General features: G+C 40.1%; 1 protein-coding gene across 1 annotated transcript; it reads left to right on the top strand.

Annotated features, from left to right (window-relative positions):
- Positions 1-1154: 1154 nt before the first annotated feature.
- ABCB19 (ATP binding cassette subfamily B19) lies at positions 1155-10028 on the top strand. Its single transcript, XM_088977536.1, has 10 exons — positions 1155-1889; positions 2031-2085; positions 2674-2849; positions 3434-3634; positions 4295-4554; positions 4724-5040; positions 5142-5365; positions 5685-6504; positions 6867-7108; positions 8560-10028. Exons 1-10 carry the CDS (start codon positions 1644-1646, stop codon positions 9766-9768), a joined length of 3750 nt encoding a protein of 1249 aa, XP_088833662.1. The 5' UTR covers positions 1155-1643; the 3' UTR covers positions 9769-10028.
- Positions 10029-19108: the final 9080 nt, after the last annotated feature.

Genomic DNA, 19108 nt, shown 5'->3' with positions numbered 1-19108 from the left:
ATGTTTATTAAGAACTTGTAACGCCGTTGGCTTTTTTTTTTTTAATTTTTTTGTTTCAACTGATAAGTGTAATTTTGTGGATCATTATTATCCATCAAAGAAAACAAAACTACAATAACAGTAAATAATGATTCAATACTTGTTTTAACCTTTGGTACGGATGTTTTGTTATTTTTAACCGACGAGGTTTTTGTTCTTTTTTTTTTTTTTTTGGTAAATGAGAGTTTTGTCACGTCTGTCCGTGCTTACTGCTTACTCCGACAGACTTGCAACGTACGTAGATTGAGCTTCACAATCCCTAATCTTTTTTATTATTGTAAAAATGTAAAAGCACCATCCTACGGAATCCAACTGACAAATAAACAAATCTAAAAGGGAGAATGACGGTTCAGCCCAGGCCAATATTATATTAACTCACGGTCACTCCTCTGCCACACTAGCGAGATACTGCATATGTGATTTATTTATTGTGTGGGGACTGGATGGGACAACGACAACGTGTCTAAGAGTAATAAATTGAAGTGGAGGGACACGCGGGTAATTTACCAGACTGCCATCTCATCTGCGACGTGTTACATCTCGTCTATGATAATATGGGCAGGGTAAGATCCATACTCGATCTGAATCTGCTCCATATAATCAATCCGCACCACTGATGTTTGATAAGCAAAGACAAGGAAAATTTTAGGGCGACGTGTAAACAATGCACGTTGATTTAGAATATTATTATGATTAACAAATAAATAAGCCATACTGGATCCCACACACATAATGTGGATGAACGGTGAAGATGCATGGGTGGTTGATCGTTTTGACAAAACTTACGTAATGATTAACGGATTAATTAAAAAATAACGTGGGAGAAGCTTTGCTTTGGCGGTCATCAAGTAAACGGTTACTGAGTAAAATGTCGATGCCTTTTCTTTTGTTGTTAATATTTTCTTTCTTTTATTTCTAGAAAGGATAATAAGTGATAAATATCGAGTAACTGGATGGAGTGTGCAAAGTGCTAACAAACAATAATAGTTGGCAATACAATTTTCATGCACAGCCATCGAAGCAAACTTTAACCAGATTCCATCTAACCCCAATTAACCAGTTCACAACCATGGTTCACTCTTTCGCTATAAGTTCCTCCGTTCCCCACCTCGCATACGCCTCATTTAATTCATCTAGTCTCGTTTGACTAAAAAGGTCTCTCCTTCTCTCTCTTGTTCGCTCTCGCACCAGTGGGCGTACGAAGCTCCCAAGTGAAGACTCGTCTTGGACTGATAACTAGACCGACATTGTCAGTTTCCTGAGACGGTAAGTGGAGGTAGATATAAAGAAAAGAAAAAGGCTCCGATCGCTGCTTTAAACTCCAATGGTGGTGGCCGTGGGAAACCCAGAATACATCGGAACCTACGGTTAAGATTTCCTGGACTGTTGGTGTTGACGCTTTACTCTCCCTCCTCCATCTCTCCCGGTTAACGGCTGTAGAAGGAAGGCTAGATCTTTCTGCGTTTTCAATGGCGGAAAGAATCGGAACCAAGACCATTGGCAAGACGGCGTCGAGGTTGTTCTGAGGCTCCTGAGTTTGCTCGCCCTTTACATTGTTTCCTTTCTACAGGTGAAAGTTGCAGAAGCCTTCGGTTGCGGCTCCAATGGCGGAAACTACAGAAGGTAAAAGCTTGCCAGAGGCTGGGAAGAAAAAGGAACAGAGCCTTCCCTTTTATCAGCTATTCTCATTTGCGGACAAGTATGATTGGGTTCTCATGATAGCGGGAAGCATAGGTGCTGTGGTTCATGGCTCTGCCATGCCTGTTTTCTTCCTTCTTTTCGGAGATATGGTCAATGGGTTTGGAAAAAACCAGTCGGATTTGAAGAAAATGACTGAAGAAGTCGCCAAGGTTTGATTCCCCCAAGATTTTCAAAATCCTCATTTCATCATCATTCTGGATATTTAATTTAAATGGTATTCATTACTCGATCATTTCATATCTCCGTTTGTATTCTTCTCATTTTTGTTATTTTTTTGGGGTGAAATGCAGTATGCTCTGTATTTTGTCTACCTGGGACTGGTCGTATGCTTATCGTCCTACGCAGGTGAGCCCAACACAGTTCGATCTCTGTTTCTCTCTGCTTCTCTTTTTTTTTTTTTTCTCTCTCTCTAGATCTCTACTTCAAACTTCTGTTTGCTGGGTTAAAGTCCGAGCTGTTTCACCAATAAGGAGCTCGACGTTTACCAGCCTCACGATCCCATTCCCATATGGGGACAATGGAGTTGTTACTTGCTAGTGACTTGTGTCGTCCGATTCGTATCGGATCCGGTAGGTAGCGGCGGCACGTGGTCTGTTTCTTTCTTAACATGACAAGCTGAGAAACAAAAATGTTTCCTTTAACGTTTCCTGTAGAAGAAATTGGGGTCTTTGATTCGGGATTCCCGCCTTGATGATGAGAAAAATACCAAGAAATCCGTCAATAAATGTCATCTGCGTTTTCCTTATTTTTCGAAACGAGATTCAGACGTTATGATTTAGTTATTAATTGTGGTGGTGTTTGCTTTTAATGGTTTTATGATATCCATACCATGTGGAGAGGAAGAATGACAATGGGGGTGTATGGGTCATGTATGAAGATGAAATGATTTATTAAAAAATTAATTAATTGTTTGGTTGTGGATGTATGGATCAGAGATCGCTTGTTGGATGTATTCGGGGGAGAGGCAAGTGATTAGTCTAAGGAAACAGTATTTAGAAGCGGTGTTGAAGCAGGACGTGGGATTCTTCGACACGGATGCCAGAACGGGAGATATCGTTTTCAGCGTGTCCACTGACACTCTTCTGGTTCAGGATGCGATCAGCGAGAAGGTACCTTCAATTTTTTTTCTGAAACGTCCACTTCCCTCGTTTTCTATCTGGATATGGTTTAGATCTCCTTTGGGTTTTTTCTCATAGCGGTATCGCTGGGAACCCATCCATCCGTTAAACCCGAAGATGACCCATCGCACCATCATCCCCACAGCCCACGTCCTACTCACTCCTCATCCCGGGCCCGGGGTTGTTTAGTCCCGTTCCCGTCATTATATAAAAAAAATGCTTCTGATTGGGGGCGCACATTAGCTGGGCGCTTTACTTAACGTACGCATCTCTTCTTTGGCTGGGTCCCCGTTCGTCTGGATGTTTGTTTGGAGTTGCCGTTCCACCCTCCAAACCATTCTTTTGTCTGTCTATTATGTAGTATTAGGAACCGGAAACCCTACTAGCTTGCCTACTCACCTCTTGTCTACATGTACACAAGTGATACGCTCATTTTAGCAGAGGAGTGGGTGGTGGCGCAAAATAGCTTAGGCGAGTTGAGATTCTAACACAGTTAGAAGCAGATGGGTTTGGCATGGTCGGATTTTGTTTGTTGCTAACGTTGTTGTTATTTGCACCCATTTGTTTTGTTGAAGGTGGGGAACTTCATACACTATCTATCTACTTTTCTGGCGGGACTAGTGGTGGGTTTCTTATCGGCATGGAGGCTGGCGCTACTGAGCGTGGCCGTGATCCCGGGAATCGCCTTCGCCGGGGGCTTATACGCCTACACGCTCACCGGCCTCACTTCCAAGAGTCGAGAATCCTACGCCAACGCCGGCATAATCGCCGAGCAGGTAAGTTTTGATTTATTTCCTTTTATCCATGCCATTAGTTCCACTCATGTGACAAGTCCTTTATTTCCTAAATCAATGAAAAAGTTGTTCGAGTCGTTTTTAATTTTTGACTCCAACGATACTCGCTGTTCCGGCCATAGAGGGCCAGGAAAAGTAATGTACTTGGTACTTGCCACTTCATGGGGACACGTGCCATTGGAGGTTTGGAATTGTAACTTAAACGTCATTTTGCGCCTTCTGATGGAAATAGAACTAGGTGCCCCTCTCTCTCTCTCTGCACGTCCCCTGGTTAATAAAAGCATGAAACCCACCCCCCAACGAGAAAAAAAAAATTTGCCCTTACATTTGTACGTTTCGTTCTATGTAAGACTTTTATATTATTAAAATTATTATCATCTAACATTGCTTAAATGAATTTCTGAAGAACTCGGGACTTTGGGTTAAAAATAAAAAAAAAAGAATACAAATTACAATTTACAAGTGTGCTTTGAAAACTCCCTCGTACATACTTATTCTGTTACTAAATTTCAACTTATTTTGGACACTGTTTTCAACTTTTTTTTTTTTTTTTGTTATATCTGTGTAATGCGATGAAATGAAATCCTCTGAAAGCGCACATGGGGTGACAGTTGGTATTTATATTTTCTGATAATTGAGTAGGCCATTGCTCAAGTTCGGACCGTATACTCGTATGTTGGGGAAAGCAAGGCTCTTAATTCCTACTCAGATGCGATTCAGAACACATTAAAGCTGGGGTACAAGGCTGGGATGGCCAAGGGCCTTGGAATTGGATGCACCTATGGCATTGCTTGCATGTCATGGGCCCTCGTTTTCTGGTATGCTGGTGTTTTCATCCGGAACGGGCAGACCGACGGTGGGAAGGCTTTCACCGCCATTTTCTCTGCGATTGTTGGTGGCATGTAAGATTGCCAATTTTCAAATGCACTCTCCATTTTCTATCCCTTTTGATCTACCTAACTTCTTGCCATATTCGGGCTCTGTTTGATTTCTTTTTTTTTTTTTTTTTGTATGTCCCAACCTCCTAATTTAAATGCATTATGAGTAGTAACCCTTGTTTCTCATTAACAGGAGCTTGGGCCAGTCATTTTCAAATCTTGGAGCTTTTAGTAAAGGCAAAACAGCTGGATATAAGCTAATGGAGATTATCAGGCAAAAGCCCTCCATAATTCAGGACCCCTCCGATGGAAAGTGTTTGACGGAGGTCAATGGGAATATTGAATTTAAAGATGTGACCTTTGGCTATCCATCACGGCCAGATGTCATTATCTTTAGGGATTTCTCAATTTTCTTCCCAGCAGGGAAGACAGTTGCTGTTGTTGGAGGTAGTGGGTCAGGAAAGAGCACTGTTGTGTCCCTGATAGAAAGGTTCTACGATCCTAATCAGGGTAACTGAAACCTTCCTTTGTCCTCCTACTCTCATGCCTATTCGTATTAAAACTATTACTTTTGGTTTGTATTAATTTCTGTTCCATTTTGGCCTGTGCAGGGCAGGTGTTGCTGGATAATGTGGATATAAGGACCCTCCAACTCAAGTGGTTAAGGGATCAGATTGGTTTGGTGAACCAAGAACCTGCTCTTTTTGCTACCACCATACTCGAGAACATACTCTATGGAAAGCCTGATGCCTCTATTGCTGAAGTTGAAGCTGCTGCTGCTGCTGCAAATGCCCACAGCTTCATTACTTTACTTCCTAATGGGTATAATACGCAAGTAAGTAATTAGCTGCCCAGCAAGCTTCAGTTTTCCCTGTAGCATGTGATAAGGATAAAAATGCAAGTCCATTCAACCGGATCCACATTATGTTAAAATTCAAATTGTTACGAAGCGAAATGCATACGACTTTTTATCAAAGCTCAACTGTTGAGCAATCTCCATGTGGATAGTGTTAAAAGTGATGCCATCTTGTTTTGAACTACACTTCATAACCATTGCTTTTTATTTTTATTTTTCCTTCTGATTAAATTTTATCACTTTGATTCTTGCAATCAAGGTTCTAACTTGGAATTTTACCCTGTAACAACAAACCCAGGTTGGAGAGCGAGGAGTACAACTCTCCGGTGGGCAGAAACAGAGAATAGCGATCGCCAGAGCTATGTTGAAGAACCCAAAAATCCTCCTCCTAGACGAGGCCACTAGTGCCCTGGATGCTGGTTCTGAAAGCATCGTTCAAGAGGCTCTAGACCGCCTGATGGTCGGGAGGACGACTGTTGTGGTAGCTCATCGCCTCTCGACAATAAGAAACGTGGACACAATTGCAGTCATCCAGCAAGGCCAAGTGGTTGAGACTGGTACCCACGATGAACTGATAGCCAAAGCAGGATCGTATGCCTCCTTAATCCGATTCCAGGAGATGGCCAGGAACAGGGATTTGGGTGCACCATCAACCCGCCGATCACGGTCCTCCCGTTTAAGTCATTCTCTTTCTACAAAGTCCCTGAGCCTGCGGTCTGGTAGTTTGAGGAACTTGAGCTATCAGTACAGTACTGGAGCAGATGGTCGAATTGAGATGATATCGAATGCAGACACTGATAGGAAGAATCCTGCTCCAGATGGATACTTCTTCCGGCTGCTCAAATTGAATGCACCCGAGTGGCCATATTCAATCATGGGGGCAGTTGGTTCAGTTTTATCAGGCTTTATCGGCCCAACGTTTGCAATTGTAATGAGCAACATGATCGAGGTGTTTTACTATAGGGATTACACGGCAATGGAGAGGAAAACAAAGGAGTTTGTGTTCATATACATCGGAGCAGGGCTTTACGCTGTGGTGGCATATCTAACGCAGCATTATTTCTTCAGCATCATGGGGGAGAACCTAACAACTAGAGTTAGGAGGATGATGCTTGCAGGTACGCAAGTCCTTGCACCATTTTTTGCCCCCTTGGGCATCTTCTGTTTCTTGTTTTTATCGCCATCCCCCTGTCTGTCGAAGGAGAAGGGCTCAATGGCTCATCAGGATATGGTGCCACCTCCTGCTAGGCTGCTAGGCCCACGAGCAGTGGATAGGGCACTAGGGATGAACTTGTGAACATGAGTTGCCTAGTTTTATCACATAACCAATAAAGAAGAATGCTAACCCGAGGCCTACTATATTCTGAGTGGCCAACCTAGCTCTCTAGCTCTAGGAAAATTGCCGAATGGACCACCCATAAGAAGAGTTGTTTATATATTTATTCATATTTACTCTGTTATACTGTGAAAAATGTTGCAGCTATCCTAAGGAATGAAGTAGGGTGGTTCGATGAAGAGGAAAACAATTCAAGCCTGGTTGCGGCTCGCCTGGCTACGGATGCTGCAGATGTGAAGTCGGCCATTGCTGAGAGGATCTCGGTGATACTACAGAACATGACATCCCTGCTCACGTCCTTTATAGTGGCTTTCATAATTGAATGGAGGGTTTCGCTCCTTATCCTCGCAACATTCCCTCTTCTGGTATTGGCCAATTTTGCTCAGGTAATTTTTAGTCGCATTCTCTGCTCTCGACTATGTTCCACCCTTTACTTTAACCACTCCGGTGCCCGGTTGGCGGTTGCTTGGGGCAGACCTAAACCCAAGGGTTTTCATGTCATTTTCCTCGGAATTGTGTGTCAGAACCCGTCGTCGTATCTGGACCGATCTGACACTTTTATAAATACAGAGAAGTAAAGAATACTAGGATAGATCCAACGTGGCACTATAATGCACGTGCATTCTCTCTGCCGCGGGCGGGGTAGCGGGGCTGCTCTCTCTCTCCCTCTCTTGGTTTTTAACTTTTCTTTCTCTCGATTGTTTTCCTCCGTTCCCAATTTTTTATATTTTTTATTAAACCGTGTCTGTCCTTGGTAAAAGGCATTATATAACCCTGCTTTTAATGATAATAAATACTTTGTGATGACATAGGGATATTTTTGCATCTGAAATGGAATTTGCCCAACTCAACCCCAACCCTCCTGTGCATTTGGCTCATTATCTACAAAAAATGACGTTTTGTATTATTCCTATTTTTATTATTTTTATTTTTCGTACTCCTAAATTTACCACCGGGTCAATACACAAGGTTAAGTGTATTTACCTTGTACCAATGCTGCAGGGCTACAGTTTATATTAGTTGACTGTCTCTTGCAGGGGGTGGGGGTGGGGGTGGGGGGGTTCCTGATTTCTGAACTCTGAACAGAAGGGGACGAAAATACTTGAGATTTTTACTGCTTTACTCCATTGTTTAGTGTCTTGGAACCAATGCAATAGTTTCGTAAGATTCGCGCTCGTGATTTTGATTTGTTTTTGTTCTTAGTTGTTTCAACACATTTCCGTTCCTTTTTTATTTTTTTTAAATAAAATTTTCTTTGATCATGTATTTTCATGGTGGAATTGTCAGTGGTGCAGTCATGGTGCGCTGACGCTCTGCATTGACAGTTGCGTCCTAACTCCTATTTAGTCTCGGTGCAAAAAAAAAAAAAAAAAAATCTGATTCACTTTCACGATTTCTACACCTTTTTTCATTACTTTTTAACTTTTGCGTCTTGTCCCGTTTTAGTTCCAGCACTGAAACAGAAACATCTTTTCTATTTACCTTTGCCAGTTGGGCCATTTTAAGAGTTAAATAACTTACACACCTGATAGAAAATTAGATTTGCAGAAGAGGAATCTGACCCAAATGGATGGGCCCAAATAAACTGGTTTTTCTTTAAGCAAAGTCAAACCAATGCATTTGTCGTTCATGTCTCTTGATGACTGTCGAGAGCTTCACATGTGGCTGTGCCCCATGTGGATAGGATTAAGTGCCAGCTGCTCTGCCTGTAAAATCAAAATAACTTGGGTTTGTACATTTCTTGAAGACTGACTAAATATGATCCACCTACTTATACTTTTGGTATATAAATCATTGATTATTCTGACAGTTATTTTCTGTTACCCAAATCATACAGCAACTTTCTCTGAAAGGGTTCGCCGGAGACACAGCAAAGGCGCATGCCAAAACGAGCATGATTGCAGGAGAAGGTGTGAGCAACATCCGCACTGTGGCAGCCTTCAATGCTCAGGATAAGATTCTTTCCCTCTTCTGCCACGAGCTCCGTGTCCCACAACGCAGAAGCCTCCGACGTAGCCAGTCCGCGGGCTCCATGTTTGGTGTCTCCCAGCTTGCATTATACGCATCGGAGGCTCTTATCCTCTGGTATGGCGCACACCTTGTCAGCAAAGGTGTATCTACCTTCTCCAAGGTCATTAAGGTCTTTGTCGTCCTTGTCATCACTGCCAACTCAGTAGCCGAGACCGTCAGCCTTGCCCCTGAAATAATCAGAGGTGGTGAGGCCGTGAGCTCTGTGTTCTCCATTCTAGACAGGACTACCAAAATTGATCCAGATGAACCTGACGCCGAAACAGTTGAGTCTGTACGTGGGGAAATTGAGCTGCGGCATGTTGACTTCGCTTATCCCACAAGACCTGAAGTGATGGTGTTTAAAGACCTCAACCTCCGAATCCGAGCCGGGCAAAGCCAGGCTCTTGTTGGTGCCAGTGGTTCTGGGAAAAGCTCTGTAATAGTGTTAATCGAGCGCTTCTACGATCCATCAGCCGGTAAGGTATTAATCGATGGAAAGGACATCCGGAGGTTGAACATGAAGTCTCTCCGGCTTAAGATTGGGCTGGTACAACAAGAGCCAGCGTTGTTTGCAGCGAGCATTTTTGATAACATTGCTTACGGGAAGGATGGAGCAACGGAGGCTGAAGTGATAGAGGCAGCTCGGGCTGCAAACGTTCATGGCTTTGTTAGTGCGCTACCGGATGGATACAAGACCCCGGTGGGGGAGAGAGGGGTGCAGCTATCGGGTGGGCAGAAACAGAGGATTGCAATTGCCAGAGCGGTGCTAAAGAACCCAGCAATATTGCTACTAGATGAGGCAACAAGTGCACTAGACGCTGAGTCGGAGTGTGTTCTCCAAGAAGCCCTGGAGAGGCTGATGAGAGGACGGACCACCGTGTTGGTGGCTCACAGACTCTCAACCATTCAAGGGGTTGACAATATTGCTGTGGTGCAAGATGGCCGTGTTGTGGAACAGGGCAGCCACTCCGAACTGGTGAGCCGGGCCGATGGTGCTTATTCTCGGCTGCTGCAGCTTCAGCACCATCACATTTGACGAGTTTTGATTGAGCCTGAGGTGTGTAGGATGTCTTCTGTTTGGGGGTATGATATGTTATCAGTCTGCGTCCAATTAACTTCACCTTTTTTTTTTTTTACACCTCTTTCCCCACCTTGTCCGAATTCTGAAATCTGAATGATGATGGCTGTAGATACGAGGATGAGTTGTTAGTTATCTGATCTGGAACACTTATCTATGATACTCCCCATTTCGCGATGGAGTAGCGATTAATGGATATATGGTGCATAAATCTTTAACAGAGTGATCCATATTATAAAATGCTTATTATTATTATTATAATTATCCTTTTTCCTCCTTTCTTGACTCAACTTTTCTACCACAAGGAAAAAAACTAGGAAACCACCTTTCCAGTTTCCACTCGCGATGGCCCAGAGAAGTTTTCATCCTTCTCCCTCCTCTTTATTTTCTTACACGTCAAGAAAGAATATAGAAAAAAAAATTCCTTTGAGAAGTAGTGGCCCAAAACAACTTTCATTTGCAAATCGATGTTACAATACTCGGATCGGACTATAAACCCTCAACGGATAAGACGTGTTTTCTTTTTTCTTTTAAAGGCTAGGTTTATATGATGACATGTTTTCTTTTTTCATAACTGCTTGCATTTGCATTTCTATCACACAGCTCACATTACAAGTAACCTGCTCTGCTGTTTCGATGTATGTTTCTGTCTGCTCTGCCTCTGAGTACCTTTGCTGATTATTATTAAAATTTAGTAGGTCGGAATATGTATGGCCCAGAGTCATAGCTACCCAGTGACAGTCATGGATTCTGCAGTTCTCAATTTCTCATTGATGAATACAAAGTACCTGCTCTTCTCACAGTGAGAAGTGTCCCACCATGCTTTTCAGAGCTGGTATGAATACACAGAACGGAAAGCAAAGCAAGATGTGGTTGTAAAACAGTAAAACTCATTGACTATTTCACCTCTGGCCTCGGGGGTTAAAAAAAAAAAAAGATGGAAAAGAAAAGCAAAAGGAGGTTTTTGAGTGGGGGGAATAGTAGAAGAGAAGAAAGCGTTAGAAATTGTGGGCCCGTTACAATTCAAGCATTTTCAAGTACATTGCAGAAATAGGTGGGCCCCGGAAAGAGTGTGACTGTGTGAGAGGAGAGGGGGGGGGGAGACCCATGTTTGGGTTTGAGGGTGGCCAATCACCCTGGAGCTGTATGACAGTAATGACGACACTGGGCATGCAGAACTATCACATCGTCAGATACGTACACTCATTATGTTAGGTACGGCAAAATACGACACCATTACTTGTGAAGGATAATGGGCCTACCCCCAACTGAAATTGGTTATGTGGATAACACAGAACGGGTAGATGATGAAGAAGAGGAGCAATTTAAGGTTTAAACCCTACCTACCTAAGCGGGTGCGTTTGACTGCTCTGTTGATCGGGTTAAATTTATATTTGTCTAATGGCTTTGGAACCTTCCGTAAGTTGTAACAAGTTTTATAGATTTGAGATTGGATTGAATGTATGGAGTTGGAGTACTGGGCTTTTCCATAGGCCTCTAATTGGACTATGTGAAAATACTTCTCACTCGTTAAGTCAAACCGGTTTCTGCCCTCTACTCGCTCGTTAATCGCATCTGGGTTCCTTGTCAGTAGACAATAAGGATTAAGGATGATGAAAATGATGGAAGGAAGTGCTCTTTTTTACTCTCTTTTTTTTTCTTGGCAGTTGGTACTGTAACCAAGATCGACCTGATTAACCAAACAACACAACCCTACACGAGAGCGGGAGGATTTGAAGATGAGCCAACCGTTATAATAGTACTTACTGGCTCGGAATTTCCAACTGTGGTCCAATGGTTTATCCTTTTCAGTTTTTTCGCTTTTACATACTCGTCCCTTGCAATTCAACCAATAGCTTCTAGCTGGTAACCATTCAACTTTTATTTTGGGAAATTGTCCGAAACTCATCATGGATTTTTAACATTTCTCTTAAAATTTAAAAGTTACAACTTTTTAGAAGGTCTAAAATTCACCCTTTTAGTAAGTTTTTATTTTTTAAAACGCACCTTTGTTAGTGCATGGTTAATGCTTTTTAATAGAGGTGTCCATGTTAGCATAAATAACAATTTTTACCCTTTAATGGTGAGTTAGAGGATAAATGGTCCTTTTCAGTTTTCAATTATCTTGTTTTTATTTTGCATTTTAGTGTTTTGTTATAATTTTCAATGGGTTTTATAATTTCTGTTTTTTTTTTTTTTTACAATTTTCTATTTCTACAATATAAATTTTCCTATATTTTTGTTATTTATTTACAATTTCTGTTTTTTCTATAATTTTTGGTGTTTTTTCTATTATTTTTATTTTCTGATTTTGTTTTTCAATTTCTATAGTTTCTATAATTTGAAAATATATTTTTTATTTTGTTTGCAATTTCTATAATTTTTTATATTTTCTATGTTTTTATGTATTTTATATTTGATTTTTTTTTACTTTTCCTTTTTTTCATGTCTAAATATTAAAATGGTAATATATTAACACCACTAATTTATTTTGTATATAGTTTATATTTTTATAAAGGTTAAAATGGTAATATATAAACACCCATTAGTCAGTTTAACGTCAAGTAAGTGACATGGTGAGTTTTAGACATTTTAAAAAGCTGTGAGTTTAAGAGAAATGCTGAAAACTCATGGTAAATTTTAGACAATTTCCCTTTTTTTTAAACAGCCTCATCAAAATTGATCATTTCCATGTTTTTCACATATGGCTTCCAGTCAAGAGGCTCTTCCATTTTTAGTTTTTCTTCTTTAATCCCGTTTTAAACTCAAAGATGGTCTCACCTAATTGCTTCAGAATTGAAGGGCCAAAAAGGCATTCTTTGATCCTTATGGCATTCTGTTTTCGTCATTTCTTTGAGACACCCTATTTGTTACCTATTAGCCTCTATTCATGCGATGGGGGAGGAAACTATCAATTGTTTCCTCTTAATCATAACAACAAGAAAAGCTTTGATTTTTGGCAAATTTTTGGTAGATCAAATGCATCGAGCGATTTGGCTAGAGATTCTGGGTCATTACAACTCCGCATTGAATCTTATTCACATTTTATTGTGAATAATATTCCATTGGAGATTTTTTTTGGTAATATTGGAGATGACCACATTGAATCTTATTTTGGTCAAGTGTGCGACATCTTTCACACCTTGAGATACCTAGTATTTGACCTTAAACACCTGGGGCCCGATCAGGACACCTGAAGCTTGGTTTCAAGACACCTTTGGTCCAGTCAAGCCACCTGGAGATCAGACCACTTGGGGTTTAGCTAGGACCACCTTGGGAATAGTCAGACCACTTGGGACTCAATTAAGGCCACCTGGTAGACGATTTGGCCATGTGGTGCTCGGTGTAGCTTTCTTGGTTGAGTGGTATGCCATGTTATGAATGCCTGGTGTGGGCCTAGGGCCCATTGATGTCTTGCGTGTCGATTACTCTGCCATTTGGGTTGTCAAGAGGTCACTCTTTGGATACATGGTGAGGCTCTATGCTTGCCTTTGATAGCAATCTATCTCTGTAGGAACTTAGGGGTGGATTCGAGCCGAGCCGAGCTGAATAGTATCAGGCTTGAGTTTGAGCTTGGCTCGAGTCAAGAGTTCATAAGCTTGACATCGGCTTGATTTGTTTTATATATATATATATATATATATATATATATATATTCGAGCCGGCTCGCAAGTCTCACGAGTCGAGCCAGCTCGTGAAAAGCTCGGCTCGTTGCCACCCCTAGTAGGAACTGCCTCCTTGAACTTTGGTTCAACAGTCGTCTTGGTGGTCTGTTTGTCGGAAACCTCATAGGAGCTCAGTGTGGTTCTTCCTTCAGGTTGCATATCTCTGAATGATACGGGCTCACAAACCTGAGGTGATTGACCTCAGCCTGAGGTCAAGCTACGCCTCTGATGTTCAGCTCTTAAATCGGTCAACAACTCTCTTATGCATGCTTGCCAAGCGTACAATTACTCCCATCAAAATTCATCCTCCCACTTTCTAATAAATAAAATTTACTTAACAAGGTATTGTTAAGTAAATTTAGTACCAATGATGGGCAAAATTGACACATCGGGCACCTTGCGCCACATGTTTCCCGTGCAATTAACGTCTCGAAGATCCTTGGGAACATGTCAAACAACCTACAAAAATTACAAGTGGCCCATCGGAGAACGCTCCCATAAGCCCCTAAGAATCCACACACCAACATCCATTACTTCCAAGAATCCCAAGAGTGCCTTGATCGTCGTCCCCCAACTCAATAAAAGGGGGTGCCTTCACCTGGAATACGCTCTCTAACAAGGTATTCTAGCTGTCTTTGCTTTCTCTGCTCTAAATCATCCTTGAGACCATCCAGTTTAGCACTAACTTAATTGCCCATCGGAGCCTCTTTGCCTAAGCTCTCTTTGCCTAGGTCACAACCCAGGCTTTCTCTGACATCCTCTCTTTTGTACGGTTCAAGCCGCTCACCCCTCTCACTCGAAGCTTTTTGAACAAATCGAGCATAACTACAATCACTTGTCATTCAACAATTACAACCAATCCAATATGATGTACTTAAAATAAATTACTAAATTACTTATATAATAAGTAATAGAAATTCATAGATGCCTTGGTTGAGACCGGTAAGCAATACTTTAAGAAATGGTAGCTGACCAGCCTACAGGGTTGAATTAGAGTAGAGTGCAAGAGCATATACATTGATGGTCTAGGTTGGTTGTGTATAAACTAATAATTCTACACGAAAATTGATAGCATGAGTTTGCACTTGTGTTAAAAGTGGGTCAATTAAATTTCTTCGATATCTTTTATTCAATATTCAACCACAAAACTAGTTTTCGTTGACTTTTGCAATCATTGTAGGAGGTTGCACTTGTGTTAAGGTTCTTTAACCTTCGTTTCATGGCGTTATGCTTGTGGAGGTCCTGCTCGATGACACTCCTGATGTTAAGTTTGCTTAGTCTTAATTGTTGCCTCTAGTGGGTTCTTTTATATTTTCTTTTTTATTTTAGTATTGTTAAGTCTAGTAATTGTTTCTAAGTGGTCCGACTTTTGAGTCATTTAGTGTTTTTTGTTATTTCACTTTCTTATATAATTTAAGCATCATCAATGAAATTAAGCACTTAGCTTAAAAAAACACACATGCACCCACAAAACTAGCCTTTCAAAAAGAAAATAAATAAATAAATAAATAAAAACAACCACAGAAACTAGTAACTTGCGATACTATACCTTATGAAATGGTGAAATTACTATAGCCTTTGTGAACAATTCCAAATTGACCCAACTAATCCGTACACTGCATATCTGTTATTTCAAAATTCAACTATAACAGGATTTGCCATGTTGAATTCATCCATTCACTGAGATGTCCCAGAGTTGGGGATTCTGTTCAACCCATGCCTACAACTTCAATTTTTTATCGTTCATATAGAAAACAGTTAAATATTATAGAACAACATTGGCATTCATTTGTGGAGTTCGGATCTTCTGCCCATGAGAATCTTGTCCATGTTTACCCATATCACATTACCCCGTAAATTGGGAATAACTCCCCTACATAATACTATGCAGAGAATACGATATTCTTCACGTGTGGCTACGATAAACATGGGCAGGAGATCTGAACTCTCAATTGTGACATCTAAATGCCGCATGAGGAGAGGGTGAGATGGCCGATAAAAGCAAGTCCTCTAGGTAAATTATATTCTACGGAAGGCTTATTGATCAGCTTAGATTAAGGAGGTTTTCTATAGTGTGGATGAGAAATAGGTGGGTGTGGACTGGTTCACACCATACCACACTCCACAATTGTTCTGAATTGTAGACAAATTATGTGGACTAGACCAGTCCACACCTACAATGGTGTTCTGTAAGCGTGGTGTGGACCAGTCTACATTATACTTTTTGATTCCATGTATCTCATATACATTTATGAATGATCTACACCAACATTTTAAAAAATGACTAAAAAATGGAACCGTTCTGGCCACCGGTTTCTGAGTCGACGGTCTGACCGTTCTGACAAACAAATTAAAAAATAAAAAATGGTAAAAAACCGTTGAACGGGTCAACCCTTTGACCTTTCGGGTCAACGGGTTGTTGATTTTTTCAATGGTTTTTGGCCAAAAACCGTGTTTGGGGTAAAATGGAACCACTTGCCTGGACAGTTCCCTGGCTGAACGGTCTGACTGTCCGGGTCAACGGCGATTCAAAAACCTTGATCTACATAGTTAATCATAAATCTCTAATTTTTGTGTTTTATATCATAAATATATTGAAAAATGCATCAATGAATTAATATTAATCGATAAATATTAATTTTTTTTTATAAAAACAATAGTAAAATAATTAAAATTTTAAAAAATATATTTTAAATATTTAAAGTATAATTTCATTGATAAAACATTAAATTTGAAAAAAAATTAAAAACTAAGTAAAATAAATAATATTTTTTTGTCAAAAATATTAAAATGGGAAACAAATGATAAGAAAGCCTTTCAAGGACAGTGTAAAGTAGAGGATAAAAAATCAATTGTGTATAAAATAGGGGACCAAAAATCAATTGTGTACGGTCCTTAACCACGAGATTTTACCATGAATAAGAAATTAGGGTGTAGACGAGATTTGCCCACACTATATTGGAGTGTATACTGGACCAGTCCCGTCCACACCCAATCGGACACGACCAAATCCCGTGGACGGGACCATTTACGCGGCTGCGAACACCGCCTAATAGACTTTCTCCAGGCGACTCAGCTATTACCAAACTTCACCTTGATTTGTACACTTGAGCTCCTAGTCCTCTTCCTACACTAGCGCTGCTTGAGAGGGAAACCAAATTATGTTAATAAATTCTGTGAATATTTCGGTCCATTTCCTTCTTTTTGGTTGCATTTGAAAAGATATTGGTCGGATGGGAAAGGATGGGAGAGGGATATTGGGTGGAAAATTTTTATGTTTCATTATTTGGTTAGGGAAAATAGTGGGAAAATCAATCCTTTATAATATCTTAATTATTTAAAATCCATAATTAGTTAATTAATTAATACTTTATGTTTTATTAGTTTATAAGTTATTATTAATAATATATTTTATTAATACTTACGACTTAATTAATAATTTTAATATTTTATTCTGAAAATAATTAATTATTACATTATTTATTTATTAATAATTTATTTTATGTTATTTATTAGTTCTTTTGATTAAATTATTCTATTAATATATTATTATATAATTAATAGTTTATTTATGGGCCATGGATCTAGTATTACCTCTTACAAATACTACAAGGAAAGTGTTTTTTTGGGTCATTCACTAAAACAACGCCTATAGTTTCATTAATTTGCTAAAACACACCTGATAGTCTATGTTTTATTAAAACATCCCTTACAGTTTGCAATCAATGTACTTAATCCACCTTCCATTGGATGAAAATAGAAAATGACCATTTTAACCCTAATATCCATTCTAATAAATTTAATTAGGAGAAACTAAAAACAAAAATGTTATTTTCGCCTCTATTAAAACATGGACAACCACTCTATTTCGTCAACTTTATTTTCTATACAAAAAGTGTTAGGGTAGTTTTGGAATAAACATCCATATACCGTTGAACATTTTTTCACTTAGTTTAGGGATACTTATGTCATGGTTTTTAAAACCGACCCAGGGACCGAACCGATCAGGGGTCCAATTATCGGGTCGAATGGTCCGACCGTTCGAACCAAACGCTCGGCTTGTTCTGACAAAAAAATAAAAATAGTCAAAATTGAAACCGTTTGAATGCTTCGAACGGTTTACCGCTCTGTTCAACGGTTCGCTGACCAAAATCAACGGTTTTGGTGGAAAATCTGGTTTTTGGGGTAATGGAACCGGTCACCAAACCAGTTCCCGGTCTTTTCCGATCCGGTCTGGTTTGGAAAGCCATGACTTTTGGAATAAACAACCCTGGGTCCATGCCCTTGAACATTTTCCAGTTACTTTAGGTGATCTTGTTACTATTTTTAGATGTTAAAACAAATACTTCTTAATGAAAGGTCAATGAAATAGATAGATTGTAAACTACAAGGGGTGTTTTAGTAAAATACAAACTATAGGGTAGGTTTAACTAAATCTGTGAAACTATGAGGATATTCTAAAAATGACCATTTTTTTGTTAAACAAATTTCCCCTTACATTCCCATTTGTTTCCCACCAAAATGATGGAACTCCACATCCCAAGAATCGGGATCTATACACCTTTTCCTACCATCTCATAACATCCTACAAACCAAACATAAGAAAGGGATAAATATTCCAGTATATTCCATATTTTTTCCTTTCCCTCCCACAAATCAAATGGACTTTGGTGGACTGGGATCGTCTGTCCTCCCAATTTTGTACAGACTTAGGAGAGATTATAAACGTATAGTATTATACTACGTGCAAACTAGAACAGAGTCCTAAATCTTGGCCTCTCACAGACTCTGGTCTATCCGGTCCACAACATTCTTTCTTCACAAACTTATTGAACATGCTGCCGTTTAATCTCTATTGTAAAGCAAGCCCTCTGCTCTCAATTCCCGTTTACAAAAATTGAAATGGGAATTGTTTTTTTTTTTTTTTTCCTGGGCAGTTATTTTGGAATTGGGTTCTGACTATGGATGGAATTTGTCGATTTATGGGTTGGGTTTCACTTGTTCCCATATGGATCGATGAACATAGGGCCAGAGAGATTATGTAGATCATTTAGACATGAGAATGAGGCGATACTTTGTCCATGAAAGATAAATGTCATCAAATCTTTAATGGATTCTTAGGGTTTTGGAGTTTCGGATTGTGCAGGTGTAGTAACCACTGTCATGTAATAGACAACCAGCGTCCAGCGACTATTTCTTCAAAGGACATTTCCAAAAAAAAAAAAATCTTCAAAGGCATCTCCACTCCCAGAAAATTTGCTGAAGATGAGTTTAGAGTCATAGAGAGAAAGGGGGGGGGGGGGGGGGGACAAAAGAGATTGAGAGATAAAATGGGCGCTCGTGCTTATTTTTGCAGGTGGGACGGAGTTCACGTTTAGGATAGGGGTAGTGTCTCTCCCTGAATGGGAGAACGGACGATCCTACTTCTAGGTGTTTCTGCATCTTGCGTCAATTTTGAAGGTAGAAATGAGATTGGTCCACCAGAATCTCATTTTCACAATTGAAAGATTTGAAATCCTTCGAGGGACTAGGTTGCTATTTTAGCGAGCTCTGGGATGGGCTTTTGTCAAAATTGATAGAGTCCCTGAGTCCCAAATTAGTGTAAAATGTGTTAGTTTTGGGCCAACACGAAT

The sequence above is a fragment of the Nelumbo lutea genome, chromosome 3, assembly GCF_056320005.1.
Source record: "Nelumbo lutea isolate HS-2025 chromosome 3, American lotus-T2T, whole genome shotgun sequence".
Classification (NCBI taxonomy): Eukaryota; Viridiplantae; Streptophyta; class Magnoliopsida; order Proteales; family Nelumbonaceae; genus Nelumbo; species Nelumbo lutea.
This window is presented reverse-complemented; position numbering and strand designations above follow the sequence as displayed.